Source organism: Lonchura striata, chromosome 4, assembly GCF_050655825.1.
Source record: "Lonchura striata isolate lonStrDom1 chromosome 4, ASM5065582v1, whole genome shotgun sequence".
In the NCBI taxonomy this organism is placed as follows: domain Eukaryota; kingdom Metazoa; phylum Chordata; class Aves; order Passeriformes; family Estrildidae; genus Lonchura; species Lonchura striata.
In genome coordinates, this window is record NC_140706.1 from 13,508,860 (window position 1) to 13,532,226 (window position 23,367).

The 23,367-nt window shown below is 40.2% G+C and overlaps 1 protein-coding gene across 1 annotated transcript; it reads right to left on the reverse strand.

Annotated features, from left to right (window-relative positions):
* Nucleotides 1–2,609: 2,609 nt before the first annotated feature.
* On the reverse strand, nt 2,610–21,965 carry WDR1 (WD repeat domain 1). The gene is made up of 15 exons (XM_085577694.1): nt 21,814–21,965; nt 21,424–21,545; nt 17,486–17,576; nt 14,560–14,707; nt 12,984–13,164; nt 11,113–11,190; nt 10,351–10,431; nt 9,999–10,232; nt 9,107–9,194; nt 8,079–8,235; nt 7,355–7,442; nt 6,242–6,352; nt 5,598–5,771; nt 4,283–4,427; nt 2,610–3,994 (listed from the first exon to the last, which is right to left on the reverse strand). The coding sequence occupies exons 1-15, from the start codon at nt 21,827–21,829 to the stop codon at nt 3,885–3,887; spliced, it is 1,824 nt and encodes a 607-aa protein (XP_085433820.1). The 5' UTR covers nt 21,830–21,965; the 3' UTR covers nt 2,610–3,884.
* Between the last annotated feature and the right edge of the window lie 1,402 nt (nt 21,966–23,367).

Here is a 23,367-nt window from a genome sequence, read left to right on the forward strand (position 1 = left end):
AAGAAGTCAACAATTTAACATCCAGCTAGAGGCCAGCAGGTAACAGAGAAAATATTCCAGGGGAAAAATACCAAGAGTGTAGTGTTCAACCTTCTCCTGCTTGTAACAGATAATATAAATGTGTGGTCACACAATATAGCTTGGAGTCTCAGGTTGGATATTAGGAGAAACTTAAATGGAACAGATTACTCAAAGAGGCTGCATGATCTCCATCCTTTTCAGTTTCTTAAGACTTGATTAGAAAACAGAAAAAAGCTGACCTGGTGTAGTATTGCCCATAACCTTACATCATACTTGAGACGAAGCCTTTAGGATCCTTCCAACAACACGTCTATGAATTGGTGGAACAGACTTCATTCTTGTCAGTAAAAATATTAGTATTTCAAACAGCCTTTACTACACAAAACACACACATTTATTCATTGCAGTCTAATGATTGTTATGGGTTCCTTCCAAACTGAAATATTCTATGATTCTTTCCCTGCTTAGCTTCATTCCCAAGTCTCTCTGGGAAGCTTTGCACTTCCAGAACAAACATCTGCTGTATATATGTGAACTTGTGACTTGCTCTCAGCCCAGCCAATTAACTGTATAATTCTGCTCCCAAGCCCACTGAAGGCATCTTTTTCTCCTCTGTATACTTTTATCACAGAAATAGGCATGTCTAAATTTACTGTACGGAACAGTTTTTATCAGCAAATCCTTGTTTGTACCACAGCTATGAAACAGTATCTGCAGTGACATACTGGGTACTCTGCTTAGCCATGTACCTCTAATAAAAAAAAAGTATCAGTTCCAGGATAGGATTCTACATCTTTGATATTTTGCTTCAGAAAAATACTCAGGTAATTAAGATTTTAAGGCTGCTACCCTTGGTCTGAGGAATTCTAATTGCTAAGAGCAAAAGCATTTGGCAGAGGAGCAGAGGTGTCAGAACACCTATCCATAATTCTATTGTGTCCAACACAACAACTTCCATCTCCAAATAGATCAGTGATGCCCTTTATTTTTGCCCTCTACCAATTGCCAATTAAAGAATTGCATTTAGGATTTGCTGATACTCCACACAACAGCTGCTGGTAAATTTGTGGCTGACTGTACAGAGCAGCTTCTTGGAAGGCCAATGTGCTGTACAAGCGTGGCAGAAATGGAACGAGCAGCCAGGATTAAATCACAGTTAAAGGGGGAGGGGAGAGGAATGCCTGCATTACAGCCTTGTGAGGAATTACTGGTCACGTTAGTTCTCCAAATGTACCCCTGGCCTAATTAAGCTGCATTTTCACTGTAAAGCAGGCAAACTGCCAGTGATGGTGAAGTGAAACCAGCTTTCCAGTAACTGCCAGGAGGAGCTCAAAAGCATGTTCATATGTTTAAAACAGAAGCCTTAAGGAATAAGGGGGCTTGAGGAGCTATATTTGAACAGGGCTTGAACTAATATTAAAATACAGCTCTTAAGATAGCAACAGATAAGGTGCTTTTAGGTTTTGGTAAGGTGTGGGGTTGTTTGTGGGGTTTTTTTGGTTTTATTTTTAAATTTGCATCCTCTGAATCTGATTTCATATTCATGACAAGTATCACCATTTCCTTTTGAAGTCACTACAATCTGTACAGACGATCCTGTCTTATTTTTCTGCTTCTCTGTTCAAGGGCAGACCAAGAGGTTTGAGTTTAGCACAAGACATTTGCAGTCTGGGGCAAACACAAGTAATATAGGGGCAATATTCAGAGCAGTACAGCCAGACTCCTTAAATCAGTTTGTGGTATGTGTACACTGGATCAACAATGAACCTGTGTTAAGACATTTGGTTCAATAGCAGAATATATTTTCAGTTTTCTAGTCAGGATTTGCTAGCCAACTACAAAGACCATATTAGCTCTTAAGGAATTAGAAGCTCGAGCCATATGCCAATAAACAAATCCAGTGGAAGCTGAAGCACGAGCAACCACTGTCACTGCCATGCAAAAACACAACAATGCAGGGCTTCCAGCTAAGAGGCATTCTGCAGGAGCAGTACTACAAGGTCTTCAAGGAATTAAAGAATAGCTCATCCTACACATCACCTTTCAGGCATAGTGCACAAGCTCTGATAACTGCTTAACTCCTCCTCCCTTCCCCCTTATAACTACTTAAATGACAGGGATTCAACGAGCACAGAAACCCACAGAGCAGATTCAATAGCAACTCTTCCAGATCAGACTCAGGAAAAATGGATAAACTGCTTGCTGTGCCAGTCCCTATGCCACAGCAGAACAAGTTTTAGGGGCTAAACACTGAGAAAACATTGCTCATTTGGATCTTAAACCAAATATCAAACACACCCTTTTCCAAAACTTGTCCTTGCATTGTTAGGAAGAACAACATGCAAAACTGCTAGTAGAGGGACACAGTAAACACAAAGAAACCATGGTGCAAAATATCCTACTTCTTAGAAGAAAAAAAAAAAAAAAAAAAGTCAGCTGTTCCATTATAGATGTTGGTTTGCAGGCCAGGAGACATTTGGATCACCACTCCTAAAAAGAAATATATGTTTTCCTTTTCAAAAGATGTTTCACCAGCATTTCATATTTGTACAGCATTTGTTTCAGCAATTGAGCAATAGGCCACAGTATGAGAAGCAGCAAAAGCATTTTATTTGCTGTATAATTAGTGTCATTAGAAATATGATTGGTAAAAAAACCACGCGAGTCCACACAGAAAGGAAAGCTTAATAAAATCCAAAGACAACTGGAAAGGTGGTGGTGGTGGTGATAGGGACTTAGCAGAGAAAATTTTTTAAGTCTTCCAAGGTTCTAGACAGCAACAGCTCTTTTTGGCCACCCGAGATGGTAACAAATCTTCCTACTACTTTGCATCAGTGTCCTCCTCCACCCTTGTTGGACTGCTAGCTTCAAATCACTAAAACCTATTGTGGAGTGTGAGAAGGGAACTAAACACAACATCAGGATCTCTTCGCATGAGGTAACGCTTTCATGCAACTGTTCTGCACATGCAAAGGCATAAAACTGACTGAGCAAACACCATCTTCTCAAAAATCACTTTAAGTCATAACAACACTTCACTTTGTTTAATTCCTGTATTTTCCAAAAGGTGGTAGAAGTACTGCATTTTTAAAACAATAACATGCTTCTCCTTCAAACAGAAAATAATCTTTAAAACAGAATGATTTCTTTTCTCTGACACTGAAATGATAAGACAGTCTTAATTCACGGAAGCAACAATTGTGTTTCTGAAGCAACAAGTTGCCACAATGATTATTTGTAAACATTATACCCACAACAGTAAGTACATTAAAATCCCACACTTCCACCTTAAAATAAACCACAAAGATTTGACATGAAATACATAAAAAGTTTATTATGTATGTACCCCATCTTCTTATCTGGAGGAGAAAATCTGAGGCAACAGTTTGGTGCAGTATAGAGAAGCAAAGCAATATACAGTAGCTGCACACAGCTCGATTGGTTTCAGACCACAACTAAATACTCTTACTATGACTGTTAGTACAGAAATGTTCTGTAATTAGAAAAAATGAGAAGTATTACTCTCATGCTGTACAGTCTTATGTTTCTTGGTAAGAAAAGAACAACTGATTTGAGTTTGAATCTTTCGCGCCTGAACCTTGCACACCAACTTGTTTGGCTGTTGCCTCTGGAATGTTCAGCACAAAGGTTAAGCTCCAGACATAATTTAAGTGCTTTTCATGTGCAAACTGTTATTCGCTAAAGCTTTCAAAGTACATTTAATTACAGATATGAACACCCTGTAAAGATATGAGGATATGACAGCAGACCCAGAGGCCAATACAGATTTTTTAAAAGAAATGCTATGTTCCACTGCAGTAGTTCTAGTCCCTGATTAGGTCCTTCCAAAGAGGGGGCTTATTTCAATTGTAGGAGATAGACCACTCTTTAACAGAAGCATCGTGGGATGTTGTTACCAGAGTTTGTTCATCCAGCCACGCCAAGCCGCTTACGTGATGTAGTCTGTGAGCATCTGTATCACAGTGCAGAGTAACAAAAGAGTTAGGAAGGCTGGGTTGACAAGGTAACTTCAGCACATTCCAAATATGATTTTTGGCTGCATTAAATACTAGTACTGGATTTTAAAAGTAACTACAAAAATAACAGAAGAACTGCAGCTAGTGTGGCTAGACAGAGATTAACGTAAAGGCTAAATTACTTTGGGAACATTCAAAGCCTGCTTACCATTAGTCTACAAAACAGTGTTTGATTTCAAGAACTACTAACAACTTTCAAAAGTAGCATGTTGAAGAAAACATACCTGGTATCTTGACTCTGGTCTCTGGATCACTCACAGTCCAAACATACACCATCATGTCCATGCCTCCAGATGCAAAGTGTTCATTGTCTGGTGACCATGCAATGCAAACAACTTTTGCATGGTGTCCGTAAAAGACATTATGCTCCTATTTGAAAATCAGAGAGACGAGGGTTATTCTATTAAAGCTGCCATTAAATATACTGATATTATTCCAATGCTAAATCTGCTTCAGGAAATCATTAGCTTTCAAAGTGTAGTATCAGAACAAGCTACTGCAAAACTCCAGACAAGCTACTGAAAAACTCAGATGCAGATTGGATCCACTAAGTAAACCAAGTGGTGGCTTCATTTTGTGTGATTTATTTAAATACTTAGCAGGCCAATAAAATACAAACCCCCTTTGCAAAAAAACACACAAAAAAAACCCACTAAGACATTTTTCTATGAAAGATTGATACGTTAAGGGTATATGCAATTTAGAGATTTCTAAAATAATCCCACAGATGTTTCACAAGGCGAAATTATTTCAATTTTTACTCAGAAAAATGAAATTTTTTTTGTGGAATGCCATCCTGTTTTTACTTCAGTGTTGTTTTAGTCAAAGTTCAAGGAGTTTAGAGGCTGATACGCATTGACTGCTTGGGCTGAAAAGTGGAAATTGCCCATTTTTTGGTTTTTAGTTTAAAGACTAACTTGTAGATTGGCAGATAAAGCAAGATTCTCTGTTCTAGCATATCCCTTGCACAGCTTAGTACTTACCATGGAACTGTGTGCCAGAGCCAGCAGAATTTTATTGGCAAGTCTGCTTTATTTACATACTTGAATTTTATTGCATTCTTATCAAGCTGAGCCTACATTCTTGTCCATTTTATAAAAATGCACACAAGTTCTCTAACAGACATGGCATGTATTTTGTTACTTCCTTTAAAAATTCCAAACTAACAAACCAGTAGTTCGGCAGACCCAAAGGAACTTTTTGTATTTAACTACGGCTAGTCTGTAGAAATCCAGTTCCTTCCCTGCTTTAACTATGCATTTGTTATTAGATGGGTTTCAGTGTTTTCCCAGCAGCCAACCCATGCTGCACATTTCCTCAACTATTTCCTCAACAGTCTGGAGGGTTCACACAGGTTTCTGTAAACACCAGTACTAGCCCAAAATAGCAGGTAAACAGACAGTCACAGAAACATTAAATTTACATCAATGATTTACAATTAAACCACAGCAGCTACATCCTCCTTCACTACAACAGATTTAGACATGAGCTGTCAGTCTGTTTTTAAACAAAGAAAACTCTCATTACAACAGTTCTTACCGCATAGCCATCAGCAACACTAAAGACAGTGACAACTTTGTTTGCATCGCAGACTGCAAGAAAGGCACCATCGTGAGAATAAGCCAGGTCAGTAACAGGACCTTTAGCTTCCAAAGTCTTATCATCACTTTTCAAAGAGGTTCCTTGGATTGAGTACAAATGGACATTCCCGTCCTGCAATTAATAGCAACAAAAGAGAAATGTAGAAAAGACATTTTACAATAGAAAGAGGAGTTCCTGAATTTTTTTGCATTAATTCTGTCTGGTAGTGCTTATGCTAAGAAAAGGTTTAGATAACCAGTCATTTATGCTGGCTACAATCCACCAAGTGTGGAAAAAAACTCCATTTTCTATAATTTGCCAACTTCAAGAACACACTGGATAAAATCAATTTGGCAATTTCAAAACAGCAAATACACAAAAAAAAGATTAAATTCAAAAAGAAGTGAAATAGACTTTAGGTCACAATTGTGACAGAACCTAGGGAATGAAAGCCCAGGAACACCAAATACACACACTTAATACAGACGTCGTTACAAATTATCACCTAGCATTTCTCAACACAACACACCTACTATTATTAAAAACTTCTGTTACTTGCTCCAGTGTTCAAAGTAGAACAGTTTTAGGAAGTGCAACCTTACCGCTCCTCCCACTGCTGCTGTACTTCCGGTGGGGTGAATGGCTACAGCTTCTGGCTCATAGCCAAGGTCATCAATTGCAAAACATTTTTTCTTATCTTTCATCAAGACAACCTGTAAGTAGAAAACCAGAAACTAAGACCCCTCTTCAAAGTACCTAATATAAAACTATTACTTTACTCATAAATACAAATTCCCTCTAGTTGCTCAGTTTATTGTATTCTCATCTTAATGGAACAGTTTCATTAAAAAAAAAAAAATGAAGAAATGCCTACATACGTGGTGACTAATTTACTGCACTGAAGTACTTGTTTGTTCTAAATTACACAGTGCAGAGCATTCTCTATTGCCTTCAGCTTTGCTTCACTTGGTTCAAACATGAAATAAACATGAACAAACCAGTATTTTTAGCAATGTTTACTCCCTTCCTGGTTCATTGTGAAAGGGAGGGAGGCAGGACCAAATTAGTAGAAAGTTAATGCTGCAGTCTTAAACCTTAAAGGCTATTTCCTATCCAGTTCTATGCTATGCTTAACTGAAATTAACTCACATGAAAATAGGTTTGGACAACACTATCAAATGTCCCAAACACAAAACCAGCAGCCAAGCAGAAAGCATAAAGCACTAGAAGTTAATAATGTTTTGATACAAGAGAGCCTCAGTGCAATGTCTCTAGTTTTCTGTGATCTGCACTAGTGGCAAGTGACCTAGAGCTGCTAATGCTGTACAACAGCACTAGTTAATTGGTTAGTTGGATTAATTGCAAAAAAATAAAATGCAGGAGGAAAGTATCCTTTTGCCAAAACTGTGTCACTGAACAGATCTGGCAAGAGTGTGACTGAGGTTTAACCTTCCAGCACAAATCTGTATTGATAACAAGTACAGATACATCCACACAAGGGACTTTCTGAAATTTAAATCTATACATAAATGTGAAATTGGTACAGGATGCAAAAAGACAAGGGTTATCAAGTATCCTGCTGAATTATCTTCCTTATAGGTCTTATAAGGAAATTCTGTAGATGTGCAAGGTAATCCCAGACTAAATAGTTAAGTGTTACCATACACGGCATTATTAACACAGCAATAGTTGATAATCTACATGCTAATACTTACTTGTCCAATGCATAAAACTACAGTATAACCACCAGGACCCACAGCTAAACATTTTGGCTGAACATCCATTTTCACAGCATCCTGGCCACTGGACGAGGGGGTGCCAAGGTGGAGAAGCAGGAAGGACAAAGCAGGAATTATTCCATGTCTACTATTATTTTAAATTGCCCATTCAAATAATCACCCACGAATCATCAAGAACATGCATAACTTAGTTTTCTTATCTACTAATTGGCAAAGTTTCCTATTGTTTTGTGTTTAAAGCTTTACTATCTTGATCAGGTAGCATACCTCTGAAATGAAAGTCAAGGTTACTATACTATACTACAGTTTAATTTTTAAACTAACTAGATTATCTTAACAGGATTCTTTAAATTCTGGCTTCCATGAAGAAACAGCTGTGTCCCATTCCTCCTAAACACATTTATCCACTATCCCTGAGTATTTATGAATGGCAAAGCAGATACCCTTCCAAAACCTCTAAGTCATCCAATACAACAAAGCCTCCATCTTACCCATGGAAGGGATAAAACAAATTGAAAAGCCTGGGATGCATTTCTCATTGTCAGAAAAAAGCACAAGGTTGGTACAGTAATCATTTCTACATTTTCCATGGAAACATAAAACCTAAATAAACTCCAGCATTTATAGTTAGCATACAAAATCAACAACACTCTTGCTGTAAAGCAATTATACTGCAATAAAAGGCAACATTTCAACTAACCTGTAATCTCTCTTGCTAAGGTTGGTGTAGCGCACAGTGTCATCCATACTGCAGGTGACCAGCTGGTCCATTTCATCCACTGCCATTCTAGAAACCTGGTTTGTGTGGCCTTTCCCAGAAAAGCCATCATTCTCTCCAGTTTCAGAATCCCAATAATGTGCATAATAGAATTAAGGAACATTTGAAGATACTGATACAGTCAGGTTCCACACCATAAAAAGTTAAATAATCGAGAGAACAGCTAAGGTTAGATGGGACCTCTTGAGATTTAGTCCAACCTGCTGCTCAAATTGGTGTCAGCTACAACAGGCTGCAGGGTTCTGTAAGGTTTTGAGTATCTCTAGGGATGGAGACTCTACAAGCTCCATGGGCAACCTTGTAATATTTATTAAGTGAAACTCTGATGTTCTGTAGTGAGATAAATGACCTACCCCAAATGGTAGCAAATGCTGGAATAATTAGCATTAGGTCTGAGACTAGAAAATACTTTGTAAAGAATTTTAGATAGAAGCCCTTGTAACACTGGCTTTCCCTCATTTTATATATTAACATAATGTGAACTACTCAGGCTATTACAGGTTTGAAAAGAAACAGGACCTATATTTATAAGAGTTTATGCCAACATGTCACCATTTTAAAGGCTAGAAAAAGGATTCTAGTTGTAACTATAAGCTTCAGAATGCTGGAAATAGAACTTCCTGTATATTTTGTCATGAGTGGAAAACAGGTATTGCTGTTTCTTGATGTTATAAGAGGTTAATTTATATATTTACTTGCTTCTCCATACTATCAAGCTTCCTATCATGAAGAAGCAACAACCAAAAATTAAGAGTTGGCTTATATTTAGCAGGAAACTGTGAATGCAGCTATAAAAACAGGTATTAGGGGAAAGCAAAATAAACTTTAGACAAAATATTCACTTGTGTCCATTAAACTTTTCTTTGGCAAAGCTGTTTTTTTTACCTCTCCCAATGAGCTCTCATATCAGACTAAGACTAGAACAAGTACCACTATCATTCAAAGGATATTAATATGACCATCATTACTTCCAGAGTAAATATAGGACTTTCCACCATTTTTGTGCACTGTAAGACACTGTATCGATTTACTATGACCCTGTGAATGGGACATAAATAATTACTGATGAGCATTTTTTAACACATACAATCACCTATTTGAGAAGAATGATAAGTTATTCAAAAAATAACATGCCATTCACAAGCATTAAAAGTCACCCAGTGTAAAAACCATTATTTTACAGTCATTTAACTGTTACACCACTGCTATTGCTATGTCCTTGATGAGAAACAATAAGCACCATGGATGTCCTTATTAGCTTGATGAACCAAAATACTTTCTTAGCCTTTTCATGACTGCTTTTCAGGCACTTTATGACTCAGGGAAGATGACTAAATATGGTCATGTACCCACATCAACTTCCAGAATTATAGCAGTGATAGCAAAAATCTGGGACATTGTTTCTAGTTCATGTAAAAATGTAAATTCCCATGAGATAAAGTCTAGTGTCAGTGAACTTTTTAAATCCTAAAATTAAAGTTTGATTGCATGGTAACCCTAATCACCTTGTCCACAATACACTAGTTCTGAGAGAATGAGACATCTCTGATAGTTTTCTATTTATGCCATATTTCTTTTCTCATCTTAAGAATGCTTAAAAGCTGCAACAAAAGATAAGCCAATAACATTAACTAAAATGAAATAGTCAGTCTGGGTATTTGCACAAAGCACAGTCTCACCCGTGTAAAGATTAACTTCTAAATTCAAGAAAGTCACACATAGCTCATTTGGCAATGCTAATTTAACAAAGCTATTTTTCAACAGCTACTCTTCCATTTTTACAACTTCAATCACTGAGTCATTTATTGCAGAAACTCACACAGCAAAAGAACTTTAACCTACCTTTATGACACGTAAAGGCTTATTTGGATTGTTCTTGTCCAAATAATTGATATAGCCAGACAGGGAGATAGTCAGTAAATGGTCTTTCTGCCACAAGCAACCCAGCTGCTGATCCAACACATTTGATCCCATGTTAAAAGTATTTACAATAGAATTAGCACCGACATCCCAGATTTTAGCAGTTTTATCTCCAGAAGCAGAAAGCAACTGACTACTGTCAGGGCTCCAACTAATCTGCAAAAACAAATGTCACCACAAGACAGTAAATGCATTTATTAATCCAAGACTTTGCAGTTCATTAACTGGGTAATGAAACACTACAAATCATCTGCACGAATCAAGTGATACTTACAGCATAAATACCTCCATCATGTGCTTTGCCTCCACCAAGAGCACACACTTTCTCTCCAGTCTTCCCATCATAGACAAAAATCTTAAAAGAGCACAAAGACATAGGATTTACAGGAAAAAGCAGTAATAGAAAAAAACCCCAAGACAGTGTCTGATACTTTGAAACACTATAGCCCTTTTTAAGGAGAGGCATAAGCTATGCTGCATTGAATAATTTAGACTAAATGATTAAGATGAAAATTGTAAATAATCACAGCAAGTCCCCTGTTCTTTGAATCCAGACATTTGAAATTCTGGAAAATGTTACAGTTTTGTCTCCTGCTGCGATAGCAGCTGCTCAGCACTGCTGTCATGGGAGTCTACCCTCTGAGAAGGACAAGCTACCTATGGTAAAAGAGTAATTGTCAACCTGCCCTTATCAGAAGGGAGTACACATGGAGCTAGGTTGCTATCTATGAATTCATTATTTCAGCTAGATCTCTCAGGATCATTACATACATTTCCCAAAAGTCCAACATGTTCCTGCCAAAACAACCTGTAAGAGGATGGTAGGGAGATGGAACGAGGAATAATTCTGAGTAAGAATAGTATGGTTATTACTACTTATCAGTTATTACAGATTTACAGGAGCATAGTTAAAAGTTTAAATTTGAGGCATAAAAAAGAAGCAACATGGATTTTACAATACTAATCCTATTCCTAAAATGCACAAGAAAATCTTCTCAGGCTGAAATCAATATTAAAAGAGTTCTTTGTGTTTTACCTGCCCATCTGCACTAGCTGTAGCAAATCTGTTCCCATCAGGAGAAAACCTCACACAGTTCACAAACCGTGTATGGTCCTGTAGAAAAAAAGTAAGAATCAGGAAACAAAAAAAATAATAGACTGCTTTACATAGAAGACAATCTAGTTACAATGAAGTTCTCTTACACGTGAACCATAAACTAGCTGTGTAGGAGATGCTTGCTGTAGAGAATTGCTACGAGGCAAGTTTAGCCTCTATCTGAAGAGAATCATGGGGCCAGGAACAGTCTGGGAAGACACTGTGACATCATGGCCAATGTAGTTAAAACAACTCAGTGCATACCAGAAGAATGAGTACCCAGTTTCAGGGATAAGTAGTAAAAAAAGTCAGATGCAGCCTACACACAAACATGAGATTCCTCCCCAGTGGTGAATGACTTCTGCAGCATTCTCCAGATTTCAACTCTTGCTTCATTGTGCAGTGAGTTTTATACACACAAGAGTATTTTATCCTTCTTATTGCAAGAGGAAAAAAAAGCACAGGCATGAGGAATAAGTTAATATTTTATTAAAATTCCATTCCTGGGAGACTGCATTAGTGGTAGTTCTGTGAAGTAATGAGGCAAGACTGATGTATGCTCCCCAAATAGACAAGTTACAAGTAGGAGACTATTCAAACCATGCAAACTAGAAAACACACGTTAAATAGGGAAGCACTACAATGAGGCCAAAGCTCCCATGCAGAGAGATTTGGAAGATTATTTTTAGTAGTATGGAAGGCAGGTTCTAACCTACTTTCACCAACTAGACTTTTTTTCCCCGATGATACTGCAGGCTCCAATCTCAACCATATAACAGAATCCCATATATAAACCTAAATATCACTTTAAAAGGAAGACTACATCACATACCAGTCTAAGCAGCACTGGTAAGCTATTTGGTCTTTAGAGTTCCAGAAGAACCAGCTTTGCAAAATGCAAGTATCAGCTTAAGTTCAGAAATATATTAGGCAACTACATCATTTCATTGGATCGTAGAGCTCAAAACAATTCCTTTTCTAGAACTGGAATGGAATCCTTACTAAAGTCAGCATATGAGGACTATTCAAGGCTCATGTGTAAAAAAATAAAAGGCCTACAACACTGTTTTTAAAACTAAAATACAAATTGAACACTTTGAATCTATTACTGCAGTAACATCCAGTATCTTTGCAATAGTTTTTTTGAGGCAAGAGATCTCCTGCCATGAAAACAGCTACAGAAGCTTGTGGCTTTTTATTTTCTTTAGCCTTAAGCAACAATGAATACCTTCCCTGTGGTAGTTCCAGATTTTGTTTCATGTAAGTGATGGTAACAAGTAGAATAAGAAACAAAAAGAACATAGAAACAGAAAACTGAACACACAAGTTGTATACCCATTCATGAAGTAAAAAATCAAGTTATGGTTTCAAACATCTACACTCACCCTTCCTAAGTGGCCCTGGGATTTCAGATTTGAGCAGATTTATCAGATTGGAAAATTATATTAAAAATCACCACACTTCTTCAATCATGCACCTTCTACACACATCTGCACTGGGAAACAGAGCTCTGAAAGCATCAATAGAGCCAATACAACAGCCTACTTCATCCCTTCCATAGATTAGTGACAATGAAAAAAGAATATTGGAAAAAGTGTTTCAGGTTCTCTTTTTAACCAACCGTTTTTTTTTGTTTTCTTGACCTGAGACAAACATTTAGTTACACATGGTTTTAAGAAAGTCACTTGACACCAGCTATGCTTCAAAGGGGGGAACTGAGAGCTTCTGTTATAACAGCTAGTTGTGGTAATAACTGCAAGCTTGTTGGAAACAGCACAGTTTAACAGAGCCACATCTAAACTTCAACTCACGCTTAGTGTAAACTTGAACTTGAATGGCGGTCCCTCGAAGAAAGCAGCACAGTTGTCATCACTGCCAGTTGCCAGCCGATATGGTCTCGTTTGTTTGATGTCCACGCTGTTGATCACTTTATTGTGCCCAGTAATCTCACCAACAGAAGAGCCACTATCCCACAGGAACACTGCTCCAAATCTAGTTAGAAAAGCACACAATAACTACAATTCATAACAGTTACATGTAGATTAACTCCTTGAACATCTGCAAACTGCAGATTTGAGTGCACTCAAAGAAAAGAAATTAGGTCATCTCATTAATCTCATGCAAGCGCATCATAGTTCCCTGAAGGCTATTTAAGATTTTGCTGGTGAGTTTCTAATCTTCAATAGCAGATTTGCTAAAGGGGACAAACGATCAGGTTTTGCATATAAAGGTTCTAAAATTCAGACATCTAATGTATATTCCTCACTAAGATTGTTGGTTTATAAGATAAAGCAGTAAATTATTCTGTCTGCCTAGCCACAACAGACTGCAGAAAGCTAGGATAATAATGACATTGGATCAGAGTTATCTGACTATTTAGACTAGATTGGGTACCATCACTTTTACAAATATTATTACTTAGAGGTTTAAGGAAGAAGAGTTTTAAAAGCATTTTTGACAGTTCTTACTCTAAATCACCTTAAAAAAAAACTCCAGTATAATCAATACTAAGGCACTAAACTGCCAGAGCATTGCTATTTGAAAGGCCTTCTTTAGAATCCCTTCAACATTATTCTAGACTGAAACTATATCCACCTAATAGGAAGCTGGCCACATTTTTGAAGGACAGCAAACACACATTGCATCTACCGAGGAGGAGATGGGGCAGAAGGACTAATGGAGGACAAAGAGTCTTTTTCAAGGACACAGTACATAACAGGGATTGAAAAACAGTGCAGGGGACTAGGGAACAGCACAACACAGTGCTTTTCAGCCTTTTAGGTATGAGACTACCTGGTCTGGACTCTGCTTTAAAAGTCTTTGAACATTAAATGGAGGACACAAACCTAAATCAGCATCTTATTTAGTCAGGTAAAGGACAACTGCTTGTTGTTCTTTCATTAAACTACCATAAGACCTAAAAATATAGACAAGTTAACAAAGGAGAAAATTCAGATACTTTTTTAAAATTCTTATTCAATCAATTGAATAAGACCATGAATCCAATAAGTGAAGGAAGAGAAAAAAAAAAAATCGTTTTCCTCTTCCCACCCTATCAGAATTTGACAAAAATAACACCAAACCGCTATCCTTAAATATAATACCCACCTACCTCTAAGGAACAAGTCCCATACAATTTTTAAACTAAGCAATTGTAGCAGAACTGTGTTTCCCAACTAATTTACAGCTGTCAAACACTGCATAGAAAATTTTGCTGCAGAACAGCACAACTTGAAGTCAAGACAGGGAAAAAGCAATGACTTCATTCCATTGAAGAATTAAAAGCTTTCTGCAAGGAACTTGCTTTGTTACAATGCAGAGGTTTACATGCAGAGTAAATGCATGTATGTATGTATAAACACACACAAACACAAAAGAATTACTCACTTTTCCCTTCCTTCTCCAACCACAGCAATTCTCTTGCTGTCTTCAGTCCATGCAAGGTCCTTTATTTTTCCTGCAAATGGCTGATACTCATACTTCAGTAGGTGTTCCTTCTGTGTCGTATCCCAGATTCTCAGCTTTCCAGAGACATCTGCCATAATAAAATAGAATACAACTATTGTTCCAGCATGACTCAGTCACATGACTCAATCTGCCAGAGTACAGATTTTCGGCTACACTGAAGACTTGTACTAGGGACCTACTACCTTACCCTATTACAACTACTACAGATGTCTTTATTTAGGAATGCTGAAGACAGTATCCATTTCAATAAATTAGGTTTCTAACCAGATATTGCGATTCAAGATATGCAGCACCAAATACAACAGACAGATAAAGCATTTGCAGACCTGTGACAAAACTGCACAGTAAGAGAGTATGAACTCTAATGTTATCAGCTGGTGTGCGTTAAGTATCTGTTACACAAAGAACAAGCCAGCCCTACCCCCTGCCCAGAAGCCACAAGACAGCTCCCTGACCCTTCACTGGGAAGGAAGCCACCCTACACCTACAAGAAGGGAGCAGTCCAGTGGACAGTGGTCCATGCACTACAATTTGTACCTTCAAAGGAGATCTGCTTTGCATTCAAATACCAGGTATATGGAATGTAAAGAGATTTCTGCCCACAGAACTCAATTCATGCACATCACTGTACTTTATACAGAAGCATGTACACACTCAATGGTGTGGATGCCTGCACTATATCGAATACTAGACAGGAATGCAACAGACTATTCAGGAACTGTAATGTCAAAAGCAGCAGACATAGCACAAGCAGTTAACAATTTAAGACTTAAGATAATGAAAGCTCCCTGGCTCACTGTTTCCACTGAGTATTGTAAAACCCAAGAGCTACTCAGAGCAATTATTGTGCTGAAGGATTGTAGCTGGAGGAATTGTTCTATACACAGACAAATTTACACATCTCTAATAAAACCAAAGAACAAAGTCTGTGTGTACTGTACCCTTCAAAAAGCAACTCTTAGAATAGACCACGTGCTAAAATATGCATATTTCACCTCAGTAGAATGCTTAAATTCTGCTCACCATTTACTGGTGCAACTTTATAATTCAATTTAAACATACAGCCACCCTGCATCTTTCACACCTGGTCATAGACTGATCTTCATTTCTGCTAAAAGAACATTCAGAATTTTATAGAGAGAATTTGTTATTGAAGCAGAATTTTAATGTGGATTCTCTATCTATTAACAGGTAAGACACAGAGCTGTAACTTTGCAGTATATCCTATTAATACACCTGCTATGACTGCAATAAGAGAAATTACCATAAAAGCCAAAAGCATAATGCCAAAGATCTGTCTCATGAAGCACATGAAGTATTAATGCAGGTTGCATGGCTAATGCAGATTTATAGACAGAAATTAATCTTACATGTTATACTTAGAAACAGCTTAAACAGCCTGGTCATCTGTCTTCAGACCCCATGCTCAGCAGTATCACAAAACTATTTATAAATGACACACAGAAGACACTTTTTAAGGGAAATACTGCAACCTAAACTCTTTCACTTGGGTATGACAAGAATCAACCGAATACTTCCCTAGCACAGTAGTACCGTTCTTTTACAAAGGACTGGAAATCTAATAGACTGAAAGAAAAAATTAGACAGTTATTCTGAGTATTAAGTGCTGCATAAACCTGTAGAATTTGTAGAATACAGAATGCAAATTGGATTTTAAGAGGGTATTCAATTTGACACACGGTCCACACACAAGACTGAGCCAAGAAAATCCTGGCTGTGGTCCCTTTCAGACAAGAATGTGAGAAAACGGGGAAAAAAAAAAAAAAAAAAAAGCTCTGCTATCAGTGTTCTTAAAGGTTCCCCAGTACTCCAAATATACTTATTCTATTATAGCTTTCTGATATGAAGGAAACCAGGAATGACAGGACATTTTTCACTTAAAAAAATACAGTTCCCTTGAAATTGCTGAAACTCCCATTCTACTAAGATCTTTCCAGGAATCTGTGCTTCCCTTCTAAGGGGCTCATAGTCAGCATGTTTTCAGATATATTACTTAGAAAATATATCTGTTTGGGCACACTACTTGCTTCTGAAGCACTTTTAATTGACAATGACAAGCATTTTTTCTTAAATCTATATACTAGTTGAAAACCTTTGTAAGAAACACAAGTTACAGTATTGCATTTATCAATATTCTGTATACCAATCCTCCTGAAAAAAATATCAATTATTTGATGCAAGCGTCTATTAAAAAGGGTTTGTTTAGTTCTTTGGTAGCCAAAAACTCCTATAATAAATAAAATTCACACTGTAAAAATTCACATTACACATCCTCAGACAATTGATTCATATGCATTACAAGGAAACAGACTCAGCCTCTTTCACTGCTAGCTTGCCAAGGAAAGCTTTTTTAATTCAGGCTAAAAAGTAACAAAAGTAATAAATGTTGCCACGTTTGGTCAGGAAGATGGGAGAAAGGAAAAGAAAGGAGCACACACTGGTTTACAATCCCTCCCCTGCCTATAAAATATCAAAGTTTATTAACATCACAAACAATAGTCCTGTATCTCAGAAATAACTTTTCACTCTGGTGCATTTACACAAGTCTTCACCACACTAAGTATTTAAGGTTCATTTCCAGGTTCTTTCTTTATTGAAATACTACATTTTAAAAAGACAAGAATGTCACTAAGCTCACTGCTTGAGAAAGAGGTTAGAGGAACAAGGACAGAAATCATTCCTCCTTCAAAGACCTGTATGTAAGTCCACCAAAGCACATCACATTGACTGCATATTCCACACACACACACACGAAGTGTTACTACTGTTTTGGCAGTAACTTTAACAGCTCTGTCCACACATATCACACACATGGATACTTTACCTCCAGATGCTATGTAGAATCCACTAGGAGCATACTTGGCAACTACAACCTGGTGGGCATGCTCAGTGTAGATGTCAGCAATTGCAGGATTCTATTTTAAAGGGAAAAATAAAAGTTGCAAAGTTGTACATCCTCATTTTCAAAGGAATAAAATCAGAAATTCAACAATAAAATTCATAATTTCTCCCTGCACTCCTTTCTATTAAACCCTCCCTTCCAGCTTAAATTGAGCAACAGTCTAAAAGTGAGAAGTGCAGTACACACTGCAGAACATGCTGGTACCATTTTAGCAACACGCTACTTTCTAACAACTGACACAAGAAAGGATTTCCTCTTAAGGAAACCTGAAGTGCTGGGACCCTTCCTTCTCCAATGCCTGCCAAACAATAGAAAAACACTCTCCAAAATAACAGGCCAAGCATCAGGCTCTGTTTTTTTAGAGCTAGCCCAGGGATAAAGCAGTCACCCAAGCAGAATGCTAAATACAAGCTGTGATTTGCAGCACACATCTAAAATTCTGCTGTAGTCAACTATAACTTAAAAACTTAGAAACTTAAGCCTGCAGTCAACCATAACACATGGCTGTTAATCTTCACCATGTACCCAAAATCACTCAATAACCAATGAGATGTGCTAAGCTTGCTCTTTTTTCTTGATAATTGCAATCTGCTTAAAAAGCCAGTAGACCTGGTATCAAGAGTTGTAGAGGAATTCTGAAAGAAATTCACTGCCACGCCATCATATTTTAGCTCTTCAGTCTAAATTATGTTTTCAGATATTTCAGGTTGGTCAATAAAATTAACTCTGTCTCAGCGAATCAGTAATGCTATACAATAGAGGCACCACATAAATCAAAAAAAAAGGATGACAGCAAGGTAAAAAAACTGCTTTCAAATTAGTTGTATAAAAAAGTCATTCTGCACCCCTCTCAATTACAGCGTATATATGCTACAATAGCAATACACTACTCTTTAGAAATATTTTTCTACCATTTAACAGGCTTGCTCCAGCTCCAGAAACTTGACTCGTATGATCAAAACAAAATTTCATTTTAACTCCTTTAATTAATACAGATTTATTCAATTGAACCAGAAAACCACCTGATGTTATGGTATGACTCAGCCATCCAATCAGGGAAAACTAAAACACCCGCTCTGTTTTAGAAAAAAAGTCTCCTGCTCACAAGAGTTCTTGCTGTTACATCTCAGGAGACAGAATTCAGTTTGCTCATGCAAAAAAGAATTCTTTTTCATTCCTGCATTTATGCATTGCTTGAATGCATTGTAACTCTACTTAAGGCACAACCATCTGCATTTACAGCATGCACACCCCTCTTCACCTTGTGCCCAACTGGATTTCATCTGAGCAAGACAAGATAATCTTTTTCCCTATTCTGTATCTGCATCACCTATATGGTCAGGGAGCTCAAATCCCCCTGCATGTTGATATTAATGGCATGGTAGGTGCTATTTTACAGCAAGAATCTCCAAGAGACCAGGAAACTAAGCTGCGACTAATTTAAAGGGTTACATGAAAAATAACGACCCAAATTTAAGATACGGTAGACAGATTCCAGAAACCAGGTAGTAAGTTAAGGCTGTCAAATTGTACATTATTTATTCAATAGTATTATTTCTGCTTGTAAAGTCAGTTTTCTAACTTGCATGTTTCTTGTATCAGGCCCAACCCCCAAAAAACCACTTCTAAAAATATATTTAAGGAGAAAATTATAGTGTGAGCTGAGACAAATGTAGTACCTAGATTAAACCAGCAGCAAGCTTATGTGGCTTATGTCAAACACTGAAACCAGAGCCACATATGAAAGTGAGCAGTTTCAGTTCCAAGCTTCAAAGTAGTCTTAGACTCATGAAGATAAAATATTAATGAATTACGAAACCTTAAAAATATCACTAGTCTTTCTCACAGAGCTTTTCCAGCACTGCTCCAGAACTACTTCTTGTTAAAGGAAGTTTCTATATCATGCTCAGAGATCAAGCATTAACCCTGAATGCTATATTCATCTGATTAGCTAATGCTAGATAGCTTTAGACTTAAAGAGAAAGGTGATCACTGCATTTTGATGACCTGGTTTGTTTTTTTTTTTTAATTAGAGAAAACCATTCCATTGGAGAACAGAGGGATTACACACAGACCTCCCCCCAGCATTTCATTTCGTTGTTGCAAACTATTAGAGAGGCTTCTATATGGTGCAAAGAAGGCACAGCTCTTAACTAAGAGTGGACACACTTGCAAGTCAGGTTACAAACTGCAACATTTCCAGCACCAAAGCAGTAGCACAGCGTTGGTTGGTTTTTGTGTTACTGCTACAATATATTCTGTAGTCATCTGTCAATTATTAACAGCAGCAAACTGCCCTCCTCAGTTGGGCAAATCTCCCTATCAGCATTAACTGCACCATAAAACGTAAGGATTCGTGACTTCCATTCTCACCTTCCCTTGAGAGTTTAAACAGTTTGAATCTGAATTCCCACAATCCCACCTTGCCTGTTCTCAGGTCACTGTGTTCCCTACACCCCCCAGCTCACAATGGGGCTCACATTTGGACTGGGCTAATCTTCAGGGAGCTGATTCAGGTAAAGCAAATTGCTTTCTTCCGATTCAACCTCCAAAACAGGGTCAGAAGAGCATTAATGACAGTACAAGGGAGAAGGTCAGCATTCACGACTTGGTCAGAAACTGTAACGTAAGCAGAGTGGCTTTTCCCTCTTCTCTCATCACACTGTGTGCCATTACAGGGTTTAACTGGGGCTTCTGGTTTCAGAAACTTGAACTTTTCTTGATACCAAGAGCAAAGCACTATTACAAAGACATTATACCGGCACACTGAAACAAGAGTGTGAGCTTACTTTTGGTTTTAAGTGGATGAATTCAAAACTGATAGCAATCAAGAAAACTGCGGGGAATTAAGTTATTAGTAGCACTTATCTGTTATGACACGACAATGAAGAAATGTCTGAATTTAGTGGGCATGAAGAGATAAAACAGGGAAACAGCTCAGTTTACAAAGGTGATTTACAGAAGCAGCCATAAACAAACCCATTGTTGTGGAGACCTAAAAATTCCAGAGGTATGCCCTGCCCCTCCCCCTGCAGCCCTTCCTGCTGCAGGACAAATCTGCAATAGGAAACCTAGGGGAAATTTTGATTTCTAAAGAACAAGCACTTTGAAGAAATTTATTTTTTAAAAACCAGTAGGAAGACAGTGGCCTAAACGTGCAACATTTCCCCCATGCTTTTCAATGGGATGCAATCTTTGAAATCATTGAAATAACTCTCTTAACATTTCTCTAGTTAGAACCAGAGAAAAAAAAAAAACAAACCCAAACCTCCACACTACTGAAAACATTAACTGGGGCATTCTAACATTTAATCGATGAGCAAAATTCCCTGTGAGCAGGGCTGAGAACTTGCACTCAGTTTGTCATGGAGTCCAGCAACTCATAAGTGTTTTGATTCCTGGAGTTGGGGCTGGGTGGGGGGAAAGAAGCTGAAGAATAACACGTTTAAAGATACAGGTTTGCAAGTATTTACATGCTTCTCTGACAGGCTAAGGGCCTTAAACAACAAAGAGGGAAGAGTTCATTTATTAGGCAAACACAGCACGCAACTTCATAATAGTGAAACCTAAGAAGATAAACAGGGACAACCAGAATATACCAGTCTCTCATCTCTTAAATCCTATGCGAAAAGGGAAAGAATTGCATATTTTACCGAGATTTTCTACATGCTTTTACAGTCGCTGCCTATGCCTGAGTCATGCACTCTACTTATTCCCCCGCTGCTGATCACGGATGTGTGACCTCGATTGAAATCGCCAAGACTGAATGAAGCACAGGCTGTTAAAGGAGGGGGAGGGAGACAAAATGAAACTTAGCGAAAGCTTCAGACTAGAAAACAAAATAAATCAAGATACATTACATCAATGTTTCTGATGACGACACATTTTCCATTGGTATACAGAAAATTGTTGCCCTTAGGATCACCTCCAATAATTTTGGAAACGCCTCGTTCAACCTGTGGAAGGCTAGCGAACACTTTTTCTATGAAAAAATAAAAGGAAAAAGGGGATAAAAATTAATATAACTAAATCTTTTTAAAAAATCAAAATGAAAGGAAGGCGCTGAACGCCTCCCTGCTGCCGGCACACGCCCTGCGCCGCCGGCAGCCGCCGTCACTTGTTGCTGCCGGCGGGCTGCGAGGCGCCGCCGGCTCCGCGCCATCCCGCGGGGCCGCGCCACGGTCCGCAGCCCGCGGGGCTCCGGGGGCTCCCCGTCCCCGCCCGGCACCTCGCCGCCCCCGCCGGCTTACTGATCTCGTACGGCATCTTCGCGCACTCGCTCGGCGGCAGGCTCGGGCAGGGAAGGGCGGCGGGCGCGGCCGGGCCGGGCTCTGTGGCTGCGCTGCCGCCGCTCAGCCCCGCTCGGCCCCGCGGCGCGAACCAGGAAGCGCCCGCGCCGCGCGCCGCTCTCCGCTGCCTTTGACCATATATAGTCAACTCTGCTCGCGCCGCGCCGCTCCCCGCCGGCCGCGCCGCGCGCCCTCCCCCGGAAATGCCGTGGGCTCGGCCGGGCCCGGCGGGGCCGCGCTGGGGCGGCCTCGGAGGCGGCTCCGCCCCGCGGGGCGCTGCGCGCAGGGCGGGCCGAGCCGGGCCGGGCCGGGCCGGGCCGGGGCCACTCGGCGGCTCTGACCGGCCTCGGCCTCGGCCGCGCCGCGCATGCGCGGGGGCCGCTCTCGCCGCGGCGCTCCCGGGCGGTGCCGGTGCGCGCGTGCGCGGCGGGGCCCCGCGGGCGGGGCTGCGCGCGCCGGCACCGCCCTGTCCCGGGAACGGCCGGCGGGCACGGGGGGAACATCCCCGGGATGCGGGAATGAACGGGCACGGGGGGAACATACCCGGGATGCGGGAATGAACGGGCACGGGGGGAACATCCCCGGGATGCGGGAATGAACGGGCACGGGGGGAACATCCCCGGGATGCGGGAATGAACGGGCACGGGGGGTACATCCCCGGGATGCGGGAATGAACGGGCACGGGGGGTACATCCCCGGGATGCGGGAATGAACGGGCACGGGGGAGCGTCCGCGGGATGCGGGAATGAACGGGCACGGGGGGAACATCCCCGGGATGCGGGAATGAACGGGCACGGGGGAGCGTCCGCGGGATGCGGGAATGAACGGGCACGGGGGAGCGTCCGCGGGATATGAACGGGCACGGGGGGAACATCCCCGGGATGCGGGAATGAACGGGCACGGGGGGAACATCCCCGGGATGCGGGAATGAACGGGCACGGGGCAGCGTCCGTGGGATGCGGGAATGAACGGGCACGGAGGAACATCTCCGGGATGGCGGGGATGAACGGGCACGGAGGAACATCCCCGGGATCGCGGGAATGCCGAACGGGCACGGGGGAACTTCCGCGGGGATCGCAGGAAGGCCCGGCCGGCACGGGGCACATCCGCAGGGGCGGGCTCGGGGGCTCCGCGGTGTGCGGACGAACAGTCCCGGTGAGCCCCTCCGCCCCCGCTGCCGGCGCTTTCCCGGCGCCGCCCTTCGCCGCGCGGCAGCCGCTGGCTCCCGCAGCATCCCTAAAGGCGGCTCTGTGCGGGCTGTGCCCCGGCGGTCCCTGTTGGGATACCGGGAGTGTGCCTTACCCTCCTGCAACGACAGTATTATTTTCATCCCTTATATATTTACAGTTATAATATCCTATAGTTTTATGCCATTCGACTCCAGATGCTGCTGAGGTGCTTCACAAATTGCTAATTTATGACCTGAGTTGTCCCCTGAGGCCAAGTTGGATGACTGCTTAAATTAAGCTGACCCACGTACAGCTATTCATTTTTCCTGTATAACTTTGGATAAAT